The sequence below is a fragment of the Scyliorhinus torazame genome, chromosome 3 (genome assembly GCF_047496885.1).
Source record: "Scyliorhinus torazame isolate Kashiwa2021f chromosome 3, sScyTor2.1, whole genome shotgun sequence".
Taxonomy (NCBI): domain Eukaryota; kingdom Metazoa; phylum Chordata; class Chondrichthyes; order Carcharhiniformes; family Scyliorhinidae; genus Scyliorhinus; species Scyliorhinus torazame.
Window position 1 is genome coordinate 96007260 of NC_092709.1, and position 24303 is coordinate 96031562.

Here is a 24303-nt window from a genome sequence, read left to right on the forward strand (position 1 = left end):
TGTGGAACTCACCTGGATCATGAGATGAGTACACAGTAAGGAATGCCTCTTCAGTGAAACTGATGGGTCTCTATCTTGAGGTCCCCCCTCAGCAACTTTAAGAAATTGAAATGAAAACATGGCCACAGTCGCCTGCCAGCATTGTGGAGGCGGAAACCCTCAAAATAGTGGCCTACGACTGCAGATGTGACCAGATTCTAGGGTACAATTTGACCAGTCTGCATCATATCGCCAGCTTGAGGCTAATTAATAATTCTGGCCAGTGGGAGGTTAAGCGGGCTCATCTTTGGGATTCACCCCCCAACACTGCCCTGGAGCTCGGGATTGACATTATTAAACCACTCTTTACATGCAGCAATTTGATGGTATGATATTATAATTGAGGCTTACTGATCCATTTGAAGAGTGGTCTGTGAACCACGCTTTCTGGCCGCTGAGGGTTGGTGTCGCTGTCGTAGGCGGCTGGCCGACGCGGTATTGGGGCCTCTCCTTGTTGTCCGCTTCCTCCTCCCAACAGGAAGGCAAGCTCGATCTCGCTCGCGCGAGGTGTTCGGGAGGAAGGTGACGGGTTGGACCGGAATTTGGAACCTGTTTTTAAAAACTAGCGGCTCGAGCTGCAGCCATGGTGGAGGTGGGACTTTGGATTCTGTTCGATATAAATACGACTATTGGGGCGGCGGCGGCCGGGGGGGCTTGAAATCTCTGAGAGTTCCGGGCCTTGCCGCTTTGCACAGTAAAGCAAGAGGGGACCTCAACAAGTGACCCAGGAAAATAAAGGCGGAGCGAAAGCTTTTCCTGTGGAAGTCTGGGTGCACATGCCCTGTGAGACATGTAATCTGCATGCTGATTAAATACATACATTTCTTCCACCCCCCTCCAATCCACTGCAGTCTATCACAAGGGCTGATTTAGTTCAGTGGGCTAGACAGCTGGTTTGTGATGCAGAACAAGGCTAGCAGCCCATACCAGCTTACCCGAACAGGCACAGGAATGTGACAACTTAGGACTTTTCACAGTAACTTCATACTTGTGACAATAATAGGTTATTATTAACAGAGATGCACTGGAATGTATTAATGGAGTGATCCCATATAAATTGCACAGCTACTCTATTGTGCCCCATTTTGCCTTGCATTCTTATTAACGTTGAAAGTAGTGTTGAGGTGAACAATCAGCTGTGATCTTATTCTATCTTATTCAATCCGACAGAGCAGGATTGACAGGCTAAATGGCTGCTCCTATTCATTCCTGTGCTCCTATCCAGTTTTCAGTTGTACTCCAGTTTGTAATTATGGACATTTCCCTGTTCTCTTTTCTCCATTCCCCTGTCCCTCCTTGCGAGTCTGAATACGCATTGGTCATATGCCCATTTGAATGTGGGCAATGTGAAAAATTGTGGCTTCTCTTGTTAGAATAGAGGAGGATATGAACTGTTGTTGAATTATTTAGAAAACGATGTAACAGAGTGGATGGAAAAGTTCCATGCTTGAGGGGTGTAGAATGAGGAACAGTGGATTTCTAAGTGATTTACAGCAGGGTGGTGAGGATGTGTAATGCATTCTTGTATAAAATAAAGGTTGTGAATATGTTAATTGAGAATAGGTGGTTGCATGGAAGAGTGAGAAAGGAAGCAGAATATTGGAATAGGAGTAAGCACACATGACAAGGACTGCTCATTGTATGGGTGATAAACGTTGCGCAGGTAGGACAAATGTCCTGTTCCCATGTAATTTCTAGTTTTGCAATTCTATTACTATTCAAAATGCACAACTTCATAGAATCATAGAATGTATAGTGCAGAAGGAGGCCATTCAGCGCATTGAGCCTGCACCGGCCCTTGGAAAGAGAAATCTACTTAAGCCCACGCTTCCACCCTCTCTCTCTAACCCAGTAACCTGACCTAACCTTTGGCACAAAGGAGTAATTTAGCCTGGCCAATCTACCTAACCTGCACATCTTTGGATTGCGGGAGGAAACCGGAGCATCCAGAGGAAACCCACGCAGACACTGGGAGAAAGTGCAAACTCCACACAGACAGTCACCTGAGGCCGGAGTTGAATTTGGGACCCTGGAGTTGTGAGGCAGCAGTGCGTGCCGCCCATACAACCTCTACATTGTATTGTTAAAGCTCTGGGAAATGTATACTAGTAACAGGCCAATATCTGCATATAAGGGAGACTGTTATAGTACTACTTCCAGTTAACTTTTCTGGATCTCTGCGCTGAGTGCTTTTGAATTTTATCTTGTGGCTACCAGCTGCTCTGAAAAATCTCACACCATAAATATAGGCACCTTAAGCTTTCAGTGAAGGAGAGGACATAACACTTGACATAGTTTTATTTTTTAATTATATGTAACAATTATTTTAGACAAAATATAAAATGGGTGGATGATTAGAACAAAGTGCTACCCATTTTGGATGAGGATAAGGAGGTTCTTCTCAGAGGCTTGTGAATATTTGGAATTCTCTGGCCCAGAGAGCAAGGGAGGCTGAGTCATTGAATATATTCAAGGCTCAGATAGATTCTTGAACGACAGGGGAATCGAGGATTTGGGGGAACAAGTGGAGTTAAGACCAAGATCGGATCAGCCAAGATCTTCTTGAACAGAGCAGGCTTGCAAGGCCGTATGACCTACTCCTATTTCTTTTGAGCAAGTGTGTGTGTAATATGAGTGCTTTAATCATATATGGTGCTTGTTAAAATTGGGGAATTTGGTGTTGAGGATTGGATTCCTACTCCACTTGAGCAAAACAGTGCTAGTATTGAGCATTTCCTGATTAGCTAGAGCATAGAATAAAACTCTTACCCCAGCAATGTGCTTTGGTAACAACTTGGAATTATGTAGCACACCTCGCATGCAGAAAGTTGCCTCAGGACATTTTATGACAAAAAAAAAAGAGATGAGTATAGCAGGCACCAAATATGGGAGGATTGGATGGAAATACTAAAATTGGGAACCAATGGCAAGGTTGGAAATAATTTTATAAAGGAAGATGGCAGACCAGAGACTGAATAGAGAATTCCAGAGAGGAGAAATGTAATGGTTTAAAGGTATCTCTGATCTCCAGGAGCAATGCCATTCTCACCAATGTGGGCATACCAATTTCCCGTGCCAAGCATTTGTAATGACTGTCTGAGACTACCATTCTTGATTATTTTCTGACGTGGGCCTGCTCGCTGCCCAAACATGTCACGTGAGAGCCTTGCAGCAGGAGGAGAATTATCTTTTCAGTTTGTTTGTTATTATGTTTAAAGATAAAATGTCATTGTACAAATCCATTATCTCACTTAATGTCTCAAGATTGTTTAAGTGACTGCTCTCATTATATGTTGTATTTAAATGTGCAATTATGTAAAATTAATCAATACATTTTGTTCAGTGATTCCATTCACTTTGCATTTGTTTTAAATGTTTTAGTTAAGTTTCCATATTAGAATTTCATACATATGTTAAATGATTTTCTTTCTTTCTCGTCAGGAAGTGCAGAAACACTCTGTACACACACTAGTGTTCAGATCTCTGAAAAGAACCCATGACATGTTTGTTGGAGATCATGCTAAGCCCATTGCAGTAGATGAGAAAAGGTGAGTACTTATTCTGTTCTTAAAAGTATAATACTTAAAGCATAAGGATTCTCATTGGACTGAGTGCATTGATACAAGATCACCTGACCTTTTTAGCACCAATGCCAAACGCCCAAGTGTTTTATGTTTGGTACATGAATTTTGCAAAATACTTAGAGCTGTGTTGTTTCTCTTTGCCTTGCCTTAATTTTGTCTGTTGAAACCACTTACATTGTATTGATATTTATATCAAAATCCTCCACCGTCTTCTCTCTGTCTAAATCCATGGGACTGCCCTTGCATAGATAGCAACATCATATGCAAGCGTGAGATTAATTTCCATACTCTGCTGTATCTCTACACCACTTCTACAAAGTGCTATTACAGAAAGGTTACAATGCAAGTTGTACCTAAAGTTACACAGAATGAGTATAAAATAAGTGCATAGCAATAGGCACTGTTTAAAATGTATACATAGTGTTGAATAATAATGGTCTAAAGATTTGTACTATTTTGAATTAATCACATACTGTTACAAAGTTTAGCTCTAATACAAAGTTAAAGGTAATTGCTTCTTGACACTTATAAGTTAAAATTGATGCAAAGAATATCTGTTGTTATGCTTCCCTGCCTCGCACTCATAATCTCCTGATAACCTTCCTTCAGTGGTCACCATTGCTATCTCAGTTTCTGCCATCAAATTCCTCTATATGGCTTCATCATTAACTCCATAAACCAGTCGATCCCTCAGCATATCATTTAGTATTTTCCTGAAGCCACTGTGTTCCGCAATTTTCCTGAGCCGTGCTATGTAGGTTTCAATGGTCTCCCCATGGGCTCTTCCAATGGAATTGAATTTGAATGTTGCAAAATCATGGACGGCTTTAGGTGGTAGTGCCTTTTACTAAATTTGTAATCTCTATGAATGAGCTTGTACCCGGCGCGTTTTGGGACGCAAGGCTAAGAATCAAATTATAAGTTTGGGTCACACACACACTTAACACTTCCTCTTTCCCACCTCCACAACTCTGTTTGCTCTGAAGAAAAACTCTAGTCGCTCAACATTGCCAAAACCAATCTTCAGCCGAGGCATCAAAGGGATCCGCTACTGAAGATGGGCATGTCTGCAGCTATCTTCTCCACAAGCTTGACTTTGACTGGACCAGGTTCTGAGCTGATGATCTCGCATACATACTTCTTTCTTTTACCTCGCCGCCAGATGTAGTAACCTGGCTCAACCAGTTACGTTTATTTACACAACATGCTGCTAAGAGTAATGCTGCCAGTTTGCCTCCTGAATCAAACTGAGCAAAAGCCTGCTTTCTGCCCGGTGATTCCTGTGTGCTAATTACTGATTGGACAAGCAGGTAACATGACCATTCAGACGATTGCCCTTTAAAGAGGCCAGTGACTACAGAACTATATTGCCATACTGTTGCTTATCGCCAAGTCAAAATGCAGAAACTCCCTTCCAACAGCACTGCATCAGATGGACTGCAGTGTTTTAAGAAGGGGGCTCGCCACCATCTTCTTAAAGGCAAGAGATGCTGGCCTTGCCAATAATGTTTGCATCCCATGAAAGAATATTAAAAAAACATTGTGACTGAAGTTGCAGACTTTATCAGCAACAAATGGCTTTATACTATTTTGTGAAAGTTTTTATGATGCATAGCTGTTTGAGAATTGCTTTTCTATTCATTCATTTTCACACTTCTTGTATTTGACCAGTTACAAGCTCAAGATGAATGTGAAGCTTCAAACAGAGTACAGTCCTGTGCTTCATATGCCTATACTTAAAGAAATCAGAGAAAAAAGTTCACAATCTGATTCCTACAATCATGGACATTATGATCTTAATCATGGTATGCTTTACGCTTTTCTCTCACAATAGAGGAAATATTTTCAGTTTTACAAACAAAGAACAAAGAAATGTACAGCACAGGAACAGGCCCTTCGGCCCTCCAAGCCCGTGCCGACCATGCTGCCCGACTAAACTACAATCTTCTACACTTCCTGGGTCCGTATCCCTCTATTCCTATCCTATTCATGTATTTGTCAAGATGCCCCTTAAACGTCACTATCGTCCCTGCTTCCACCACCTCCTCTGGTAGCGAGTTCCAGGCACCCACTACCCTCTGCGTAAAAAACTTGCCTCGTACATCTACTCTAAACCTTGCCCCTCTCACCTTAAACCTATGCCCCCTAGTAATTGACCCATCTACCCTGGGGAAAAGACTCTGACTATCCACTCTGTCGTTGCCCCTCATAATTTTGTATACCTCTATCAGGTCTCCCCTCAACCTCCTTCGTTCCAGTGAGAACAAACCGAGTTTATTCAACCGCACCTCATAGCTAATGCCCTCCATACCAGGCAACATTCTGGTAAATCTCTTCTGCACCCTCTCTAAAGCCTCCACATCCTTCTGGTAGTGTGGCGACCAGAATTGAACACTATACTCCAGGTGTGGCCTAACTAAGGTTCTATACAGCTGCAACATGACTTGCCAATTCTTATACTCAATGCCCCGGCCAATGAAGGCAAGCATGCCGTATGCCTTCTTGACTACCTTCTCCACCTGTGTTGCCCCTTTCAGTGACCTGTGGACCTGTACTCCTAGATCTCTTTGACTTTCAATACTCTTGAGGATTCTACCATTCACCGTATATTCCCTACCTGCATTAGACCTTCCAAAATGCATTACCTCACATTTGTCCGGATTAAACTCCATCTGCCATCTCTCCGCCCAAGTCTCCAAACAATCTAAATCCTGCTGTATCCTACGACAGTCCTCATCGCTATCCGCAATTCCACCAACCTTTGTGTCGTCTGCAAACTTACTAATCAGACCAGTTACATTTTCCTCCAAATCATTTATATATACTACAAAGAGCAAAGGCCCCAGCACTGATCCCTGTGGAACACCACTGGTCACAGCCCTCCAATTAGAAAAGCATCCTTCCATTGCTACTCTCTGCCTTCTATGGCCTAGCCAGTTCTGTATCCACCTTGCCAGCTCATCCCTGATCCCGTGTGACTTCACCTTTTGTACTAGTCTACCATGAGGGACCTTGTCAAAGGCCTTACTGAAATCCATATAGACAACATCCACTGCCCTACCTGCATCAATCAACTTAGTGACCTCCTTGAAAAACTCTTATCAAGTTAGTGAGACACGACCTCCCCGTCACAAAACCGTGCTGCCTCTCACTAATACGTCCATTTGCTTCCAAATGGGAGTAGATCCTGTCTCGAAGAATTCTCTCCAGTAATTTCCCTACCACTGAAGTAAGGCTCACCGGCCTGTAGTTCCCGGGATTATCCTTGCTACCCTTCTTAAACAGAGGAACAACATTGGCTATTCTCCAGTCCTCCGGGACATCCCCCGAAGACAGCGAGGATCCAAAGATTTCCGTCAAGGCCTCAGCAATTTCCTCTCCAGCCTCCTTCAGTATTCTGGGGTAGATTCCATCAGGCCCTGGGGACTTATCTACCTTAATATTTTTTAAGACACCCAACACCTCGTCTTTTTGGATCTCAATGTGACCCAGGCTATCTACACACCCTTCTCCAGACTCAACATCTACCAATTCCTTCTCTTTGGTGAATACTGATGCAAAGTATTCATTTAGTACCTCGCCCATTTCCTCTGGCTCCACACATAGATTCCCTTGCCTATCCTTCAGTGGGCCAACCCTTTCCCTGGCTACCCTTTTGCTTTTTATGTACGTGTAAAAAGCCTTGGGATTTTCCTTAACCCTATTTGCCAATGACTTTTCGTGACCCCTTCTAGCCCTCCTGACTCCTTGCTTAAGTTCCTTCCTACTTTGCTTATGTTCCACGCAGGCTTCGTCTGTTCCCAGCCTTTTAGCCCTGATAAATGCCTCCTCTTTCTTTTTGACGAGGCCTACAATATCTCTCGTCATCCAAGGTTCCCGAAAATTGCCGTATTTATCCTTCTTCCTCACAGGAACATGCCGGTCCTGAATCCCTTTCAACTGCCACTTGAAAGCCTCCCACATGTCAGATGTTGATTTGCCCTCAAACATCCGCCCCCAATCTATGTTCTTCAGTTCCCGCCTAATATTGTTATAATTAGCCTTCCCCCAATTTAGCACATTCATCCTAGGACCACTCTTATCCTTGTCCACCAGTACTTTAAAACTTACTGAATTGTGGTCACTGTTACCGAAATGCTCCCCTACTGAAACATCTACCACCTGGCCGGGCACATTCCCCAATACCAGGTCCAGTACCGCCCCTTCCCTAGTTGGACTGTTTACATATTGTTTTAAGAAGCACTCCTGGATGCTCCTTACAAACTCCGCCCCGTCTAAGCCCCTGGCACTAAGTGAGTCCCAGTCAATATTGGGGAAGTTGAAGTCTCCCATCACCACAACCCTGTTGTTTTTACTCTTTTCCAAAATCTGTCTACCTATCTGCTCCTCTATCTCCCGCTGGCTGTTGGGAGGCCTGTAGTATACCCCCAACATTGTGACTGCACCCTTCTTATTCCTGATCTCTACCCATATAGCCTCACTGCCCTCTGAGGTGTCCTCTCGCAGTACAGCTGTGATATTCTCCCGAACCAGTAGCGCAACTCCGCCTCCCCTTTTACATCCCCCTCTATCCCGCCTGAAACATCTAAATCCTGGAACGTTTAGCTGCCAATCCTGCCCTTCCCTCAACCAGGTCTCTGTAATGGCAACAATATCATAGTTCCAAGTACTAATCCAAGCTCTAAGTTCATCTGCCTTACCCGTAATACTTCTTGCATTAAAACATACGCACTTCAGGCCACCAGACCCGCTGTGTTCAGCAACTTCTCCCTGTCTGCTCTGCCTCAGAGCCACACTGTCCCTATTCCCTAGTTCTCCCTCAATGCTCTCACCTACTGACCTATTGCTCCCGTGCCCACCCCCCTGCCATACTAGTTTAAACCCTCCCGTGTGACACTAGCAAACTTCGCGGCCAGGATATTTATGCCTCTCCGGTTTAGATGCAACCCGTCCTTCTTATACAGGTCACACCTGCCCCGGAAGAGCTCCCAGTGGTCCAGATAATGGAAACCCTCCCTCCTACACCAGCTGTTTAGCCACGAGTTTAGCTGCTCTATTTCCCTATTTCTAGCCTCACTGGCACGTGGCACAGGGAGTAATCCCGAGATTACAACCCTCGAGGTCCTGTCTTTTAACTTTCTGCCTAGCTCCCTGAACTCCTGCTGCAGAACCTCATGCCCCTTCCTGCCTATGTCGTTAGTACCAATATGTACAACGACCTCTGCCTGTTTGCCCTCCCCCTTCAGGATGCCCTCTACCCGTTCGGAGATATCCTGATATTTACGTGAATGTAATTGTTTGTTTCCTTTGTTTTATTCTATAATTTTATGACCTTAGTACACCACTTATAAAATATTAAACAGTCTTTAAAATCTGGAGTATGGAGTGTAGTTCCCGATTTCTTAATTGATTTCTGTGGCTGTGATTTTGGGAGAAAACTCTTGTAGTTAAGTAGTTTTCACAACAGAACTGTGAAGTCAGAGATTTAGGAACAGTTTTCAGTGGTGCTTGGAGCCAAGTTGATTGAAATGAAAGCATATAAAAGTAATGCTTTCATAAGGTAACGATATTTTTGTAATTTAAGAAAAGCTGATTGCCTCAATGACTATGGCTCTGATGCCCTGAAATCAATACAATGAATGTGACTAGTGGAGGAATTCATGGAGTTATAAGTTATATTGGTTTCCTGTTTTGACTAGTAGTTGGATATTTCTGCCTGAAAATGATTTTCTCGCTCAACGGCAATGTGGATCATGTGCAACAGCTATTAAAACTAATGTGCTTTTGCATTTATTGTTCTGTCACTTTAGTATAAGCCACTTTAACTTAAATAAAAATCTTAGTTTATACTACCCTTAAATTAACATTTTCAAAAAAAATTGAAGACATTCTGCATCGTATTCAAGACTGTCTTTACAGTCCAAGTTGAGTAGGTTCAGAGTGCAAAGTGCAACGAGCAGTACTTGTACTACGAGCAGTACAACAGCTGCAAAATCTCCCTGGCCCTCATTTATTCAACTTGAGCTAGGGGCTTTTTTCGAAATGTAGGAAAGTGCAGGTGACATCAGATATTTCTGATACTGTTAGGAAGTTTACCTAGTGCTCAGCAGATTAGGTTTACAATGAATAAACTACATTCACTGCCGAGCCTAAACCTACCATCAGAAGGAAAACTAGCTTTGTGATGTTGCCTTTTTTTGAATGGCATACACCCAAAACTGCCATCTTTGCAACAACAAAATGCTATGTAAATTAACTTTGTCTAATGTTTTAGAATACTTACCACATGCAATTTTCATGATAATTTAACGTGCTAGTGTGAAGATCTAGAACTTATCATAATCAAGATAATATGAATTGTGTGGAGCTGAACACAAGCGTGGACCAGTTTAACCAAGTTGCCTATTTATATGCAAAATCTGGAATGTACTACTTAGTACAGTGTGGATACATGAAGTTAATGAATGATTTTTAGTATTAATCCTGCTGGTATTTAATATTATGACATTTAATAGGTGCCCTCAATTATAATTTAAGTATTATTGTAGCTTAGAACATGAGTAATATTTGGTTATCAGTGCTGACTATAACAAAGTTATAATTGACTTTCAAAGTTACAATTGAATGTATTTATGTAACTTTGTTCTGTTTAAAATGTTTCTTCTTAAAAAAAAATTTTGAACTGATAGGTCATCTGCATAATTTTTAATTAAATACTGGTTAGAAAATATACATTCCCTTGCTGTTAAATGACTTTCTGAAGCTCAGGAAAAATCTATGTCTTGGCTCTCCTATGTTTTAGGTGAGGAATCCGAATACATTATAACTGGTACACATCCATACCCATCGGGTCCAGGTCAGTAGCATTTTTGAAAAAAATAGTTTTTGAGGTTTATAATCTGCAGTGAGTTCCAGCAATGATTGAGTTAACCTCTTGGATATCAGGCTCCCTTATTCACTGTTACTGAGTTAATCAGTGGGACAAACAAAGCAACTGCAGAAAGAAATGAGCATGCAGACAAAATTTTGCTATGCTTTTTGAAATGGATTAACTTAAATTTTACAAATGCATAGTTATTCCTGATATTCAAGCAACATTACTGCAGACTTTTACAAAACCAAATTTGGGATTTTCAAATATGCTTATTACAGGGATTTGTTAAAAATGACCAGAAACACCGCAACATTTTCAACACTTAACAGTAATATCTTGAATTCTGAAATTAAGGATTTTGTATTAATACTTATTGGCACAGCAGCATAATTTAGAATTTAAGTATGTATGTATTCTGTCTTAATATACAATATTAATTCAGTCTCTGTGAATTGTAGGAGTTGCTCGAACAGCTGATACACAAGTGCAGAAAATGCCCAGTGAGGCAAGTGCTCAGGCATTAGCTCTGGCGCTTCCTCCTTCACAAGCCAGGTAAGTTCTTTGCTTAAAAAATTCTGGGACCATCTGCATTGACAGATTTAAATGTAAACATTTTTTTAAACAAAGGAGGAATTGAGTGATAGTTTCTTTGAAATGTTTAATATTTTGGAGTTTAAATTGGGAGTATCCATTGTGAAGCTGTTTAGTTGCATGCAGTTATTGGTTGTTACAGCTAAATATATAACAAAGTTTGATAAAGTTATGATAAACACTTATTCATTATTGGTTAACTCATCAAGTCCACCAAAGTATATTTTGCTGAATAGACTTTGACATTAATAACATTTTTTGTTTTTATCGTGATGCTTCTTCTATGCGTGTGAATGATAATATTCGATGGCTGAATGGCCTCCTGTGTCAGAAATTTAAAGGGCTACACAGGGCTAAATCGCTGGCTTTGAAAGCAGACCAAGGCAGGCCAGCAGCACGGTTTAATTCCCGTACCAGCCTCCCCGAACAGGTGCCGGAATGTGGCGACTAGGGGCTTTTCACAGTAACTTCATTTGAAGCCTACTTGTGACAATAAGCGATTTTCATTTCATTTTCATTTCAAATGCAAACAAGTTTTGGTTTCTTTCAGACCTTTCCAGAAAATCAAAGGAAAAATGATAAATAGGACAACATAATGCAAATGCTATTGTTTTAAATTGAATAAAAACTATCTACCAGAGTGAATCTGAGATTGTGTTATTGTGAGGGAATAATTCACATTTCCAGAATTTTAATGATGTTTCTTCGAGATTGCTCAAGAGACAGGGAATTAAGCCTATAAAGCAGTGTTTTTTCAAACTTTTTTTCCTGGGACCCATTTTTTCCAACCGGCTGGCCTTCGGGACCCACGCTGACCGACCTTTACGACACACGCCACGTTTGCTTACCTTTAATGCGAAAGGGGAATCTCCTTGGTCCTCTCAATCAGGTTCACAGGAGGAGAGGGGCAATGTGCATATTAGTTGGACTTCTGCCAGTTCCTTTGTGCCATCTTCATTTTTTTGAGAATGGAAAATCCAACCTCACGTCTGTTGATCGTCTTGAAGGGCAGTAGCAACAAAATGCTTGTCTTACACAGCACTGGATACTCTTGGGAGATGATACTCCAGAATGCTGACTGTCCAAGAGCCTTTGGAGTGTTTTTAATGTGCTATCGCAGGTCAGGTACAGAAGCGTAGTCTTTTCATTTGAAGTCAGCTGTAAGTTAATAACTGACTCTGGGCTCTCAATCTCTAAAGGATTTTTTTACCCACCATTTCTCTTTCAAAATCTAAAACGTCTCTCATTTGCCAATACTTCCCTGCATATAACACACATGGGCTTTGAAAACATCCTTATTTGCATTGACACAATTGACAAAACCATACCTCAAGAAAACATCTTTATACTGCTTTGTTCCCTGCACAACTGACTCCAGATTCAGTTGTGGAATCCTGGCCAGTAGGTACACTCCTATTTGTGTCTCTGGCCTTCTCTTACTTGTAATAAAATTATTTATCTTCACAGTCCTCTTGCCTTGCTTGCCATCAGCTAGAAAATGGAGGAATCTCTCCTCTGATTTGATGCCAAAAGCACATACATAGAGGACGTTTGACTGTACGTGCAAGGTGTGCGAGCCGCTCAATGCTGCACTTATGGTCGGAAGACTGCACACAGCCTTATTTCCTTCTCATTTAAAAGAAGGCAGTGGCTGCCATTCTCAATAAAATGCCGATAACGGCCACATTTGGAAAAACCTTACTATAGAGGGTGGCAGCTGGGAATGTGTTGGAATAGTCAACTCTAGAGGTAGAAGACATGGATGAAGGTTTCAGCAACAGATGAGCTGAGTCAGGGGTAGTGTTGGATAAGTTAGAGTTGGACTCGAATTCTCTGTTTTCACTAATTGGGATATCTTTTATTTCCTTTTCAGACAAGATGCTAATCGTAATGCAGCCAGTGTTGCTGATATACACAGACATGCAGGCATTGCTGAACGGTCACAACCTCCAGTGTCTTCCATGGTAAGATTCCTATGATAGATACAAAAAATTGTAAATGTACCTCAGATTGCTTATGATGGAGTGACAGATTATTGACAATAGTTGTAGGAGAAAAGAAAAGACCAATTTGGCTTTTCTTACTTACGCTTGTATTTGAACATGTTACAGGCTCTAATGGAAGTTGGAGGAACAAGGAATTCCTCAATTATTTCAAGAAAACTTCCTACAATGCCAAAACCACAATGGCACCCACCTTGGAAGCTGTACAGAGTGAGTAAATGATAGTGTGAATCTTTTGAATAAATAATAAATTATTTCTGGTTGTTTGTCACAGCTAAAATTTGTTCAGGATGTGACAAGAAAATATTAGTTAAAATGTTTTCCTTTTTGCCTAACTACATTTAAGATTGCTTTCAATTCAAAAATTACTTGTATAAAAAAAAAAGATTGGCAGAACTCAGGGTAGGTAAGTTGGAGTTGGACTTGCCCTGATGGCAAGCACATAAAACATTTGAGGGAATAAACAGCAAAAGCTTGGACCACAATTTTTGAATCCTCTAGAAATAAGCAAATTGTGCCAGGAGAGGAGGTGAGCCATAGAAGAATAATTCAGGAAAATATGGACTTGCTGTAATGTCAGTTATGGGTAAACTCTGAATCTGTAATTTGTGATAAAATTGAGCCTTTAGGAATTAATTAATCGGGCCAGCCAACACGGTCTTAATGGAGTGACTGATTAAATAAGTAAAGAGGTTGCAGCAGTAGTACATATGGATTTTCAGAAGACATTGAATAAATTGCCTCATGAACCTTTATAGAATAATTGAGGTATTTGTAGAAGAGGAAATGAGCATGTGTAAGAGGAGATGATCACAAATAGTAAGTTGGTTAACTTCGAGGAAGTAGTGTTACTGTTGGTTATAGCTCAGATTGGGAAAGGCTGGGAAGGGTGTGCCATTGTAGGTCTGTAGTGCTGGGTTAAATTGGTGCAAATTTGGAAACCACAAACAATGGGTTGTTGGGGGTGGGGGGGGGGGTGGGGTGCAGTGTGGTTGCAAGCAGCAAAGAGGACTGTTAAAAGATTTCAGGAGGGCATTACAGCTCAGCAAAATGGCCAGACTAGTGGAAGATGCAAATTAATGTACTTAGTGTTAGACATTGAATGGTGTGAATGAACCAGGAAGATCTGGGGTTCAAATATATCCCTGGGATTGTTGGGAGATAAAACCATTCAGAAAAATATAACAGTATTTTCAATTTTTAAAAATAGGGTCTAATGAGCAAGACTAAATAAGTAATACATATTGTCACAAATAGGCTTCAATGAAGTTACTGTGAAAAGCCCCTAGTCGCCACATTCCGGCGCCTGTTCGGGGAGGCACCAGATGTGGTGACGAGGGGCTTTTCACAGAAGCTTCATTGAAGCCTACTTGTGACAGTAAATGATTATTATTATTATTATATACACATGTATTACAAGTCCCTGAATAGATTTGGATATCCCATTGTGAAAGGAATTTACCCAAGAATAATAATATTGGAGATGGGAAACTACAGTTATAAAGAAAGACTCAAGATATTGGTGTTATTTTCACTTGAGCAAAGAAGATTAACAAATAAAAGATTTTTAAAATTGTGATTGAATGTTACAAATGTGGAGGGACTGTTTCCTCTTAGGGGAGTGAGCATTGATGAGACTCCCCTATCAATGTAAAATGCTAACCGGTGAGAAGAGTGGTGCAGAGGAATTAATTTACGTCGAGTCCATAAAGCATTTGATGCTTTACAACAGGTAGTAATTGGGACGTAGCTTATTGTTACTTGTGGAGAAACTGGGTAAATGTTTGAAACAGGAAGTTAAAGGACTAATGGGAAAGAACAGAAAATTGGACTTTGTTTTAAATTGCACTAACACAGAGCCAGCAAAAGGTACAGTGGGCTGAATGGTCACCACCTGTGCTGTAAATGACCGTAATTCTAATGTATGATGGCACAGTAGTACACCAGAGTGCTATGATGGAGGTTTGCACTTGCAAGCTGATTCATCCTTTTCAACTGTGCTCTGAGCCAATGGATTCCTTTCTTAGTCCCATTATGTGGATTATGAATAGCACTACCCTACACCTTGGATTATATGCCCTTCATGGTATGGATGTAATTGACCTAATTGACGGTTTGGGAACTTCAGGTAAATGCCAATATTCAAAAGTTGCTAACTGAATAATGCTGCACCTTAATACCATTCAATTTGCAAAACCAACATTTACATTGAATAGCATGAAGTTTCTGTATTTCCATGGTGAATATGATTTAACCTCATCACAAAAATCTAAATCTTGTTATGGCAAATGTAAGCACCGTTTTAATGATGTGACAATTGTTCATTGCTTTAAATCACCCCCTGGAACTACACTAAAGTATGACGATTAAATTCTTCAAGTGTTAATCGTTGGAGACTTTAAAAATATTAAATGTACCTTTCCCTTGACTCTTCCTCTCGATGCAATCCTCCTTCCTCCTCCGCCTTTATCTGGTTTGACATTGATTTCAAATATTCAAATTTAACTTCTGTGTATTTCTCAGCGCATCAGTCTGATTGATTGAGATAATGCAAAGTTGCTTCTCTGTTCACGCAGGTCTCATACTGTTTTGCATGTGCCACAGTGGTTAGCACTGGGTCTGCGGCGCTGAGGACCTGTGTTCGAATCCCGGCCCTGGGTCACTGTCCGTGAGGAGTTTGCACGTTCTCCCCATGTCTGCGTGAGTTTCACCCCACAGAACCCAAAAATGTGCAGGTTAGGTAGATTGGCCACGCTAAATTGTCCCTTAATTGGAAAAAATAATAATTGTTTCGCTCGTCATGCTATTATCAATTCAACTTCCCCATCCACGAGGCAGTCTAATTGATAGAGGCTATTTAGATGCCTGGCTACAGCAAAATCTGGACCATTGTGCATACCTTTGAAGTCTATGAACATAATTAATAAAACATGAATAGAATTATTTCAACTAGAAATTTTGTGAAAAAGAGATATGAAAAGCTTTTGAAATCTTGTGCATTAATGTTCAATCAAAAAACATGTGAGATTTTATTTTTCATTATCAGGACTGATTAAGCAAGTAATATTTTTGTCATTTTAACTTTTGTTCATTCTCTGTACAGTTTTGTGGTGGAAAAAGTATGATCTGGCATTGTTAAACTTGAATCTCTCATTAAATGACAGGTAATCAGTGGCCATTTGGGCTGGGTTAGATGTCTTGCAGTTGAACCTGGAAATCAGTGGTTTGTTACTGGCTCAGCTGATAGAACTATTAAGGTAAGATTTGATATTGGAAGTGCAGTTTTAAAGGTTTTTTTGCATAATCGGGTGAATTATGTTATTTCTATTCCCATTTGTTCTTCCTGGTCTGGTGCAGCAAGCAAGCCTGATGTTAAACTGGATTTTTTGCAAAACTGTCTTATAACACTGAGCAGCATTAAATATCACAGACTGGCAAGGTGGGTCTCTCCACTTGCTAGGGGATGCTGCAGTCTTCCTTATAAAATGTCATTTTTATTTTTGGGGATTCATGGTCTCAAACGTTTGTCCGGAGTAGTTTACAGATTATCCATGTTTTGCTGGTACATTGTGTTTGGCTTTAATTTGACTAGTTCCCAGGACCTCTCCAGTCTGCCACCGGGTCTGCTATTACTGACATTACTTCAAGTCAAAGCTCACAATGCACAGAAAGTAATTTCATGATACCTCTTTAGCAGCATTAACAAATACATTTACTGTAATTAGTAAGTCAGTTATCCTGTTTCAGAAACATTAAAAAAGAGGCTGCGGAGAGGAGATAATCTGGAACAATTGAAGTATGGCAAATAAATAAGACATCTGTTGATGGAAATAGTTGAATGCCAGGGCATCACTACTGGAAAAACAGAAAAAGACTTAAAGTGGTTCAATATAATTTAGTAAATGCTGTTCTTACAGTTGATTGCATTTTATTGCATAATTATTTAAGAATGTGGTTCATCAAATAAAAATAACCTAATAGATGATATTGAAGTAAAAACAAATATTGCAGACGGTGGAAATTTAAAACAAAAATAGAAGATGCTGGAAACATACTGGGCAGCACAGTGGTTAGCATTGCTGATTCACAGCGCCAGGACCCCGGGTAAATTCCAACTTTTGGTGACTGTCTAAGTGGAGTTTTCACTTTCTCCGCATGTCCGTGTGGGTTTCCTCCCACAATCCAAAGATGTGCAGGTTAGGTGGATGTGGCATGCTAAATTGTCCCTTACTGTCCAAAGTTTTGCAGGTTAGGTGGGTTATGGGTATAGGGTGGGGGCTTGGGTAGGGTGCTCTTTAAGAAGTTCAGTGCAGACTAGATGGCCGAATGGTCGTCTCCTACACTGTAAGAATCGGGCAACATGGTAGCACAGTGGCTAGCACTGCGGCTTCACAGCACCAGGGTCCCAGGTTCGATTCCCCACTGGGTCACTATCTGTGCGGAGTCTGCACTTTCTCCCTGTGTCTGCGTGGGTTTCCTCTGGGTGCTCTGGTTTCCTCCCACAGTCCAAAGAAGTGTAGGTTAGGTGGATTGGCCATGCTAAATTGCCCTTAGTGTCCAGAAAGGTTCGGAAGGGTTACTGGGTTCCGGGGACAGGGTGGAAGTGAGGGCTTAAGTGGGTTGGTGCAGACTCGATGAGCCAAATGGCCTCCTGCACTGTATGTTCTATTGTTCTCACATAGGGAAGTCAGCTTCTAGAGAGAACAAAGCTTGGCGTTTTTGGTGCAGACCTGGATCTGAAGGGTATTTATCTGAAAAGTCAACCTCTCTAGGTGCTGACTACTAACCTGTATGTTCATAGCATTTTGTAGTTGGCATGAAATGCTCTTTTTAAATGAGATTTTTTTTTTTTTTTTTATAAATGTTTTATTGAAATTTTTTTCCCAAACAACAATTTTTCCCCTCTTACAAAGCAAACGCAACAATAACAATACAGAAATTTTAAACAATACACAAGTAACAAAACCCCTTTATCTTTGACCTAAACTAACCCCCCCCCCCCCCCCCCTGGGTTGCTGCTGCTGGTCATCTGTCTTCCCTCTAACGTTCCCCTAGGTAGTCGAGAAATGGCTGCCACCGCCTGGTGAACCCTTGAGCCGATCCTCTCAGGGCAAACTTTATCTGCTCCAGTTTAATGAACCCCGCCATGTAATTTACCCAGGCCTCCAGTCCGGGGGGTTTCGCCTCCTTCCACATGAGTAGGATCCTGCGCCGGGCTACTAGGGACGCAAAGGCCACAACGTCGGCCTCTTTCGCCTCCTGCACTCCCGGCTCTTCCGCAACTCCAAATAGAGCTAACCCCCAGCCTGGTTTGACCCGGGCCTTCACCACCCGCGAAATCACTCCCGTCACTCCCTTCCAATACCCTTCCAGTGCCGGGCATGCCCAAAACATATGTGCGTGGTTTGCCGGGCTCCCACCACACCTCCCACATTTGTCCTCCACTCCAAAGAAACTGCTCAATCTTGCTCCCGTTATGTGTGCTCTATGTAGCACCTTAAATTGAATCAGGCTAAGCCTGGCGCATGAGGAAGAGGAATTTACCCTGCTTAGGGCATCAACCCACATACCCTCCTCTATCTCCTCCCCTAGTTCTTCTTCCCACTTTCCTTTTAGTTCGCCCACCGACTCCTCCCCCTCTTCCCTCATCTCTCGGTAAATCTCTGACACCTTGCCCTCTCCGACCCACACCCCTGAAAGCACCCTGTCCTGTATCCCCTGTGTCGGGAGCAACGGAAATTCCCTCACCTGTTGTCTAGTAAATGCCCTCACCTGCATATATCTCAGGAAATTTCCCCGGGGCAACTTATACTTTTCCTCCAATGCTCCCAAGCTCGCAAAAGTCCCATCTATAAATAAATCTCCCACCCTCCTAATTCCCAACTGGAACCAGCTCTGAAATCCTCCATCCATTCTTCCTGGGGCGAACCTATGGTTGTTCCTGATTGGGGACCCCACCAGGGCTCCCCGCACCCCTCTCTGTCGCCTCCACTGTCCCCAGATATTCAATGTTGCCGCCACCACCGGGTTTGTGGTAAACTTTTTAGGTGAGATCGGTAGCGGCGCCGTCACCAGCGCCTCTAAACTCGTCCCTTTACAGGACTTTCTCTCCAGTCTTTCCCACGCCGCTCCCTCACCCTCCATCATCCATTTACGTATCATTGCCACATTGGCGGCCCAATAGTAATCGCCCAAGTTCGGTAGTGCCAATCCTCCTCTGTCCCTACTACGCTGAAGGAACCCCCTCCTTACTCTCGGAACTTTCCCTGCCCACACGAAGCTCGCGATGCTCCTGTCTATTTTATTAAAAAAGGTCTTAGTGATTAGTATAGGGAGACATTGAAATACAAATAAGAACCTCGGGAGGACCATCATCTTAATTGCTTGCACCCTGCCCGCCAGCGATAGAGGCTGCATGTCCCACCTCTTGAAGTCCTCCTCCATTTGTTCTACCAACCGTGTCAGATTAAGTCTGTGCAAGGTTCCCCAACTCCTAGCGATCTGAATCCCCAGGTATCGGAAGTTTCTTTCCACTTTCCTTAGAGGCAAGCCTTCTATCTCTCTACTCTGGTCCCCTGGATGTATCACAAATAATTCACTCTTCCCCATGTTTAGCCTATACCCCGAGAAATCCCCGAACCCCCTCAAAATTCGCATAACCTCTATCATTCCCCCCGCTGGGTCCGACACGTATAACAATAGGTCATCCGCATATAACGAGACTCGGTGTTCTTCTCCCCCTCTAATCACCCCTCTCCATTTCCTGGAGTCTCTCAACGCCATGGCCAGAGGTTCAATTGCCAACGCGAACAACAATGGAGACAGCGGGCATCCCTGTCTTGTTCCCCTATATAGTCGGAAGTACTCTGATCTATGTCGACCTGTAACTACGCTTGCCGTTGGAGCCCCATAAAGAAGTCTAACCCAGCTAATAAACCCGTTCCCAAACCCAAACCTCTTTAACACTTCCCATAAATACTCCCACTCCACCCTATCAAATGCCTTCTCTGCGTCCATTGCCGCCACTATCTCTGCCTCCCCCTCCACTGGGGGCATCATTATCACCCCTAATAGTCGTCGCACGTTAACATTCAGTTGTCTCCCTTTTACGAACCCTGTCTGATCTTCGTGCACCACCCCCGGGACACAGTCCTCTATCCTCGATGCCAGTACCTTTGCCAACAATTTGGCGTCCACGTTCAACAATGAAATGGGTCTATAGGACCCGCACTGCAACGGATCTTTATCCCTCTTCAAAATTAACGATATCGTCGCCTCCGACATCGTCGGGGGTAGAGTCCCCCCTTTCCTGGCCTCATTGAACGTCCTCACCATCAACGGGGCCAACAAGTCCACATATTTTCTGTAATACTCCACCGGGAACCCGTCTGGTCCTGGGGCCTTCCCTGCTTGCATGCTTCCCAGTCCCTTAATAACCTCGTCCACCCCAATCGGTGCCCCCAGGCCTACCACCCCCCGCTCCTCCACTTTCGGGAACCTCAATTGGTCCAGGAACTGCCGCATCCCCTCCTCTCCCTCTGGGGGTTGAGACCTATACAGTTCCTCATAGAAGGTCTTGAACACCTCATTTATCTTTCCTGCCCTTCGCACCGTGTCTCCCCTTTCGTCTCTAATTCCTCCTATCTCCCTCGCTGCTGCCCTCTTTCGCAATTGATGAGCCAACAGGCGACTCGCCTTTTCCCCATATTCATACCTCCTCCCCTGTGCCTTCCTCCACAGTACCTCTGCCTTTCTGGTGGTCAGAAGGTCAAATTCCGTCTGGAGTCGTCTCCTCTCCCTGTACAATTCCTCCTCCGGGGTCTCTGCAAATTCCCTATCCACCCTTAAAATCTCCCCCAGTAATCTTTCCCTTTCCTTGGCCTCTGTTTTCCTTTTGTGGGCCCCAATGGAGATCAGCTCTCCTCTGACCACCGCTTTTAGTGCTTCCCATACCACTCCCACAGGGACCTCGCCGTCGTCATTGACCTCCAGATATCTCTCAATACACCCCCGCACTCTTGCACACACTCCCTCATCCGCCATCAGTCCCACATCTAATCGCCAGAGTGTTCTCTGCTCCCTTTCCTCTCCTAATTCCAGGTCCACCCAATGTGGGGCATGATCCGAAACCGCTATGGCTGAGTACTCAGCTTCTTCCACCCTAGAGATCAACGACCTTCCCAAAACAAAAAAATCTATCCGGGAGTACACTTTATGGACATGGGAGAAGAAGGAAAACTCCCTAGCCCTAGGTCTAAGAAATCGCCATGGATCCACTCCCCCCATTTGGTCCATAGACCCCTTAAGTACCTTGGCCGCTGCCGGACTTCTTCCGGTCCTTGAGCTGGATCTATCTAGCCCCGGGTCCAGCACCGTATTAAAGTCCCCTCCTAAAATCAAGTTTCCTACCTCCAGGTCCGGTATACGCCCCAGCATCCGTCTCATAAATCCCGCATCGTCCCAGTTTGGGGCATACACGTTAACCAACACGACCTCCATTCCCTCCAGCCTGCCACTCACCATTACATATCTACCTCCGCTATCTGCTACGATGTTCTTTGCTTCAAATGCGACCTGTTTCCCCACCAAAATGGCCACCCCTCTATTCTTTGCGTCCAGTCCTGAGTGGAACACCTGTCCCACCCATCCTTTCCTTAGCCTAACTTGGTCCGCCACCTTTAGGTGCGTCTCTTGGAGCATAACCACGTCTGCCCTTAGTCCTTTCAAATGCGCGAGCACTCTGACCCTTTTTATCGGTCCGTTCAGGCCTCTCACGTTCCACGTGATCAGCCTCACTAGGGGGCTACCTGCCCCCCTCCCGTGTCGACTAGCCATTACCTTCTCTAGGCCAGTCCCATATCCCGCCTCCGCGCTCCCGCTCGCTCCCCCAGCGTCGCACACCATCCCCGCCCACCCACTCTTTAGCCATTTCCTTTTGGATTTCCGCAGCAGCAACCCAGTTGTCCCCCACCCGCCCCCCCCTCCCTCCCCCCCTCCCCGCTAGATCTCTTTCTAGCATGATTGCTCCCCCCATATTACTTCCGTAAGTCAGCTGACTTCAACTGACCCCGGCTACTCCTGCTCACTCCTCGACCCCCCCCCATGTGGGGAACTCCCATCCGCCTTGCGCCTGTCTTCCCGCCTTATTCTTTCTGGTGCGGGAACATCCCTTTACCTGACCCGCCTCTTATGGCGCAGCTCCCTTTCCCCTCCCCCTCCCCTTCCCCATTCTCCAACTATGTCCCGTCTTTCCCCCCTCACCGGCGCCCACATTTCCCCAATGTCTCCCCCCTTCCCTGTTTACTTCTCAATTAACTTCCACCGTAACATTAACAATAACATTTCCTGCAGCATCAGTCCCTCAGTTCCGATCCAATTTCTCTTCTTTGATGAAGGTCCATGCTTCCTCCGCCGTCTCGAAATAATGGTGTCTCTCCTGATACGTGACCCATAGTCTTGCCGGCTGCAGCATCCCGAACTTCACCTTCCTTTTATGCAACACCTCTTTGGCTCGGTTGAAGCTCGCCCTCCTTCTCGCCACCTCCGCACTCCAATCCTGGTATACCCGTACCACTGCATTCTCCCATCTGCTACTCCGCACCTTTTTAGCCCATCTCAGGACCTCTTCTCTATCCTTAAGGCGGTAAAATCGCACGATTATCGCCCTGGGTGGTTCTCCCGCTTTTGGTCTTCTCGCCGGAATCCGATTTGCCCACTCCACCTCCAAGGGGCCCGTAGGGGCCTCAGCACCCATCAGTGAGCTCAGCATCGTACTTGCGTACGCTCCACAGTCCACTCCTTCCACACCCTCAGGGAGACCCAGTATCCAAAGGTTCTTCCTTCGCGCTCCATTTTCTAGGGCTTCGATCCTTTCAGTACACTTTTTATGAAGTGCCTCGTGCGTCTGTGTCTTAACCGCCAGGCCCAGGATCTCGTCCTCAATATCTGTCACCTTCTGCTCCACCACGCGGAGCTCTGTCTCCTGGGTCTTTAATGTCTCCTTGAGCCCCTCAATTGCCTGTAGCAACGGGGTCAGCACCTCCCTCTTCAGCAGCTCCACGCACCGTCTCACAATTTCATGCTCAGGCCCCCATGTCGCCTGCGCTTTCTCCGCCGCCATCTTGTACTTCTCTCTTTCTGACCCTTTGGTCGACGATTCCTCGCGCTGCAGCCGCCGCCGCCGGTTTTTTCCTCCTTCGTTTGGGGGGACTCCCTTCTCACACGCCCCACACCGGGTTGCGTCGTCGAAAAATTCCCCGTTGGGGCTCTTAAAAGAGCCCGAAGGTCCGTCGGAGCTGGAGCCGCCGAAGCGTGCGGCTAGCTAGGCATCACCGCAACCGGAAGTCCCTTCAGTGGCCTTGATGAGGTCTTTTCACAGTTGTTCCCTCTGCTGCTAGAATTCACTTTTGATACAGGCCCTCAGGTCAGCTTGCAGCTTTAAGCTTGCCCTTCCCCCGCCTGCATGCTGGAAGAGGCCCTGTTTATCCTGCAGTTGCAGCCAAATCTTTTACTGTTTCTGCGTGTGTCTGGCAACCAAGAGATATACCCTTCCTGGGGGACACTGTCGGGGGAATATTGCAGCCTTCTTTCCACACCGGGAAATGTCAAACAAATGCCGTGGGGGCCCTGTAAAAGAGCCCAAAAGTCCGTTCCAAGCAGGAGCTGCCGAATATGCGACCTAGCTCTGCATAGCCTCACCCGGAAGTCTTTAAATGAGATTTTTATAATGACTGCATTTGTCTAATTATATTTGATGTTTGTAATGCTGATTACGGTGGAGAAAATAATCCTGTAATAAAGAACAACTAAGCTACTGTATTAGGAACTTGAAATTATTCCATGCAAAATCTGGGTAATATTGTAATGTGAGGGACTATGTTGATTGAAGTTATGCCTTTAATACACCATTTTAAAGTTGTTTGGTTTTATATTGAGAAACTATGTGGTTACCATTTTGCTCCATAGATCTGGGATCTGGCCAGTGGTAAACTGAAGCTCTCTCTGACTGGACACATCAGCACTGTACGAGGGGTGGCAGTCAGTTCACGTAGCCCATACCTTTTCTCCTGTGGAGAGGATAAACAAGTAAAGTGCTGGGATCTGGAATATAATAAGGTATGGACTTTCACAGAATAGGCATTATTAAAATTAATTTAAAGTTCTGCAGCTTGGCTTATCACTGTTGGCACTGAATATGCATATTCTGTAAATT

General features: G+C 43.9%; 1 protein-coding gene across 1 annotated transcript in view; it reads left to right on the forward strand.

Moving 5' to 3' along the window:
- The first annotated feature begins 477 nt into the window (after positions 1-477).
- Positions 478-24303, forward strand: part of plrg1 (pleiotropic regulator 1) — a 41397-nt gene continuing 17571 nt past the window's right edge. The window contains exons 1-9 of the mRNA XM_072496009.1: positions 478-631; positions 3481-3587; positions 5295-5428; positions 10426-10479; positions 10956-11049; positions 12962-13052; positions 13200-13301; positions 16256-16348; positions 24057-24206. Coding sequence (XP_072352110.1) covers positions 623-631; positions 3481-3587; positions 5295-5428; positions 10426-10479; positions 10956-11049; positions 12962-13052; positions 13200-13301; positions 16256-16348; positions 24057-24206 — 834 coding nt within the window. The 5' untranslated portion in view covers positions 478-622. The remainder of the gene's footprint in view (positions 632-3480; positions 3588-5294; positions 5429-10425; positions 10480-10955; positions 11050-12961; positions 13053-13199; positions 13302-16255; positions 16349-24056; positions 24207-24303) is intronic.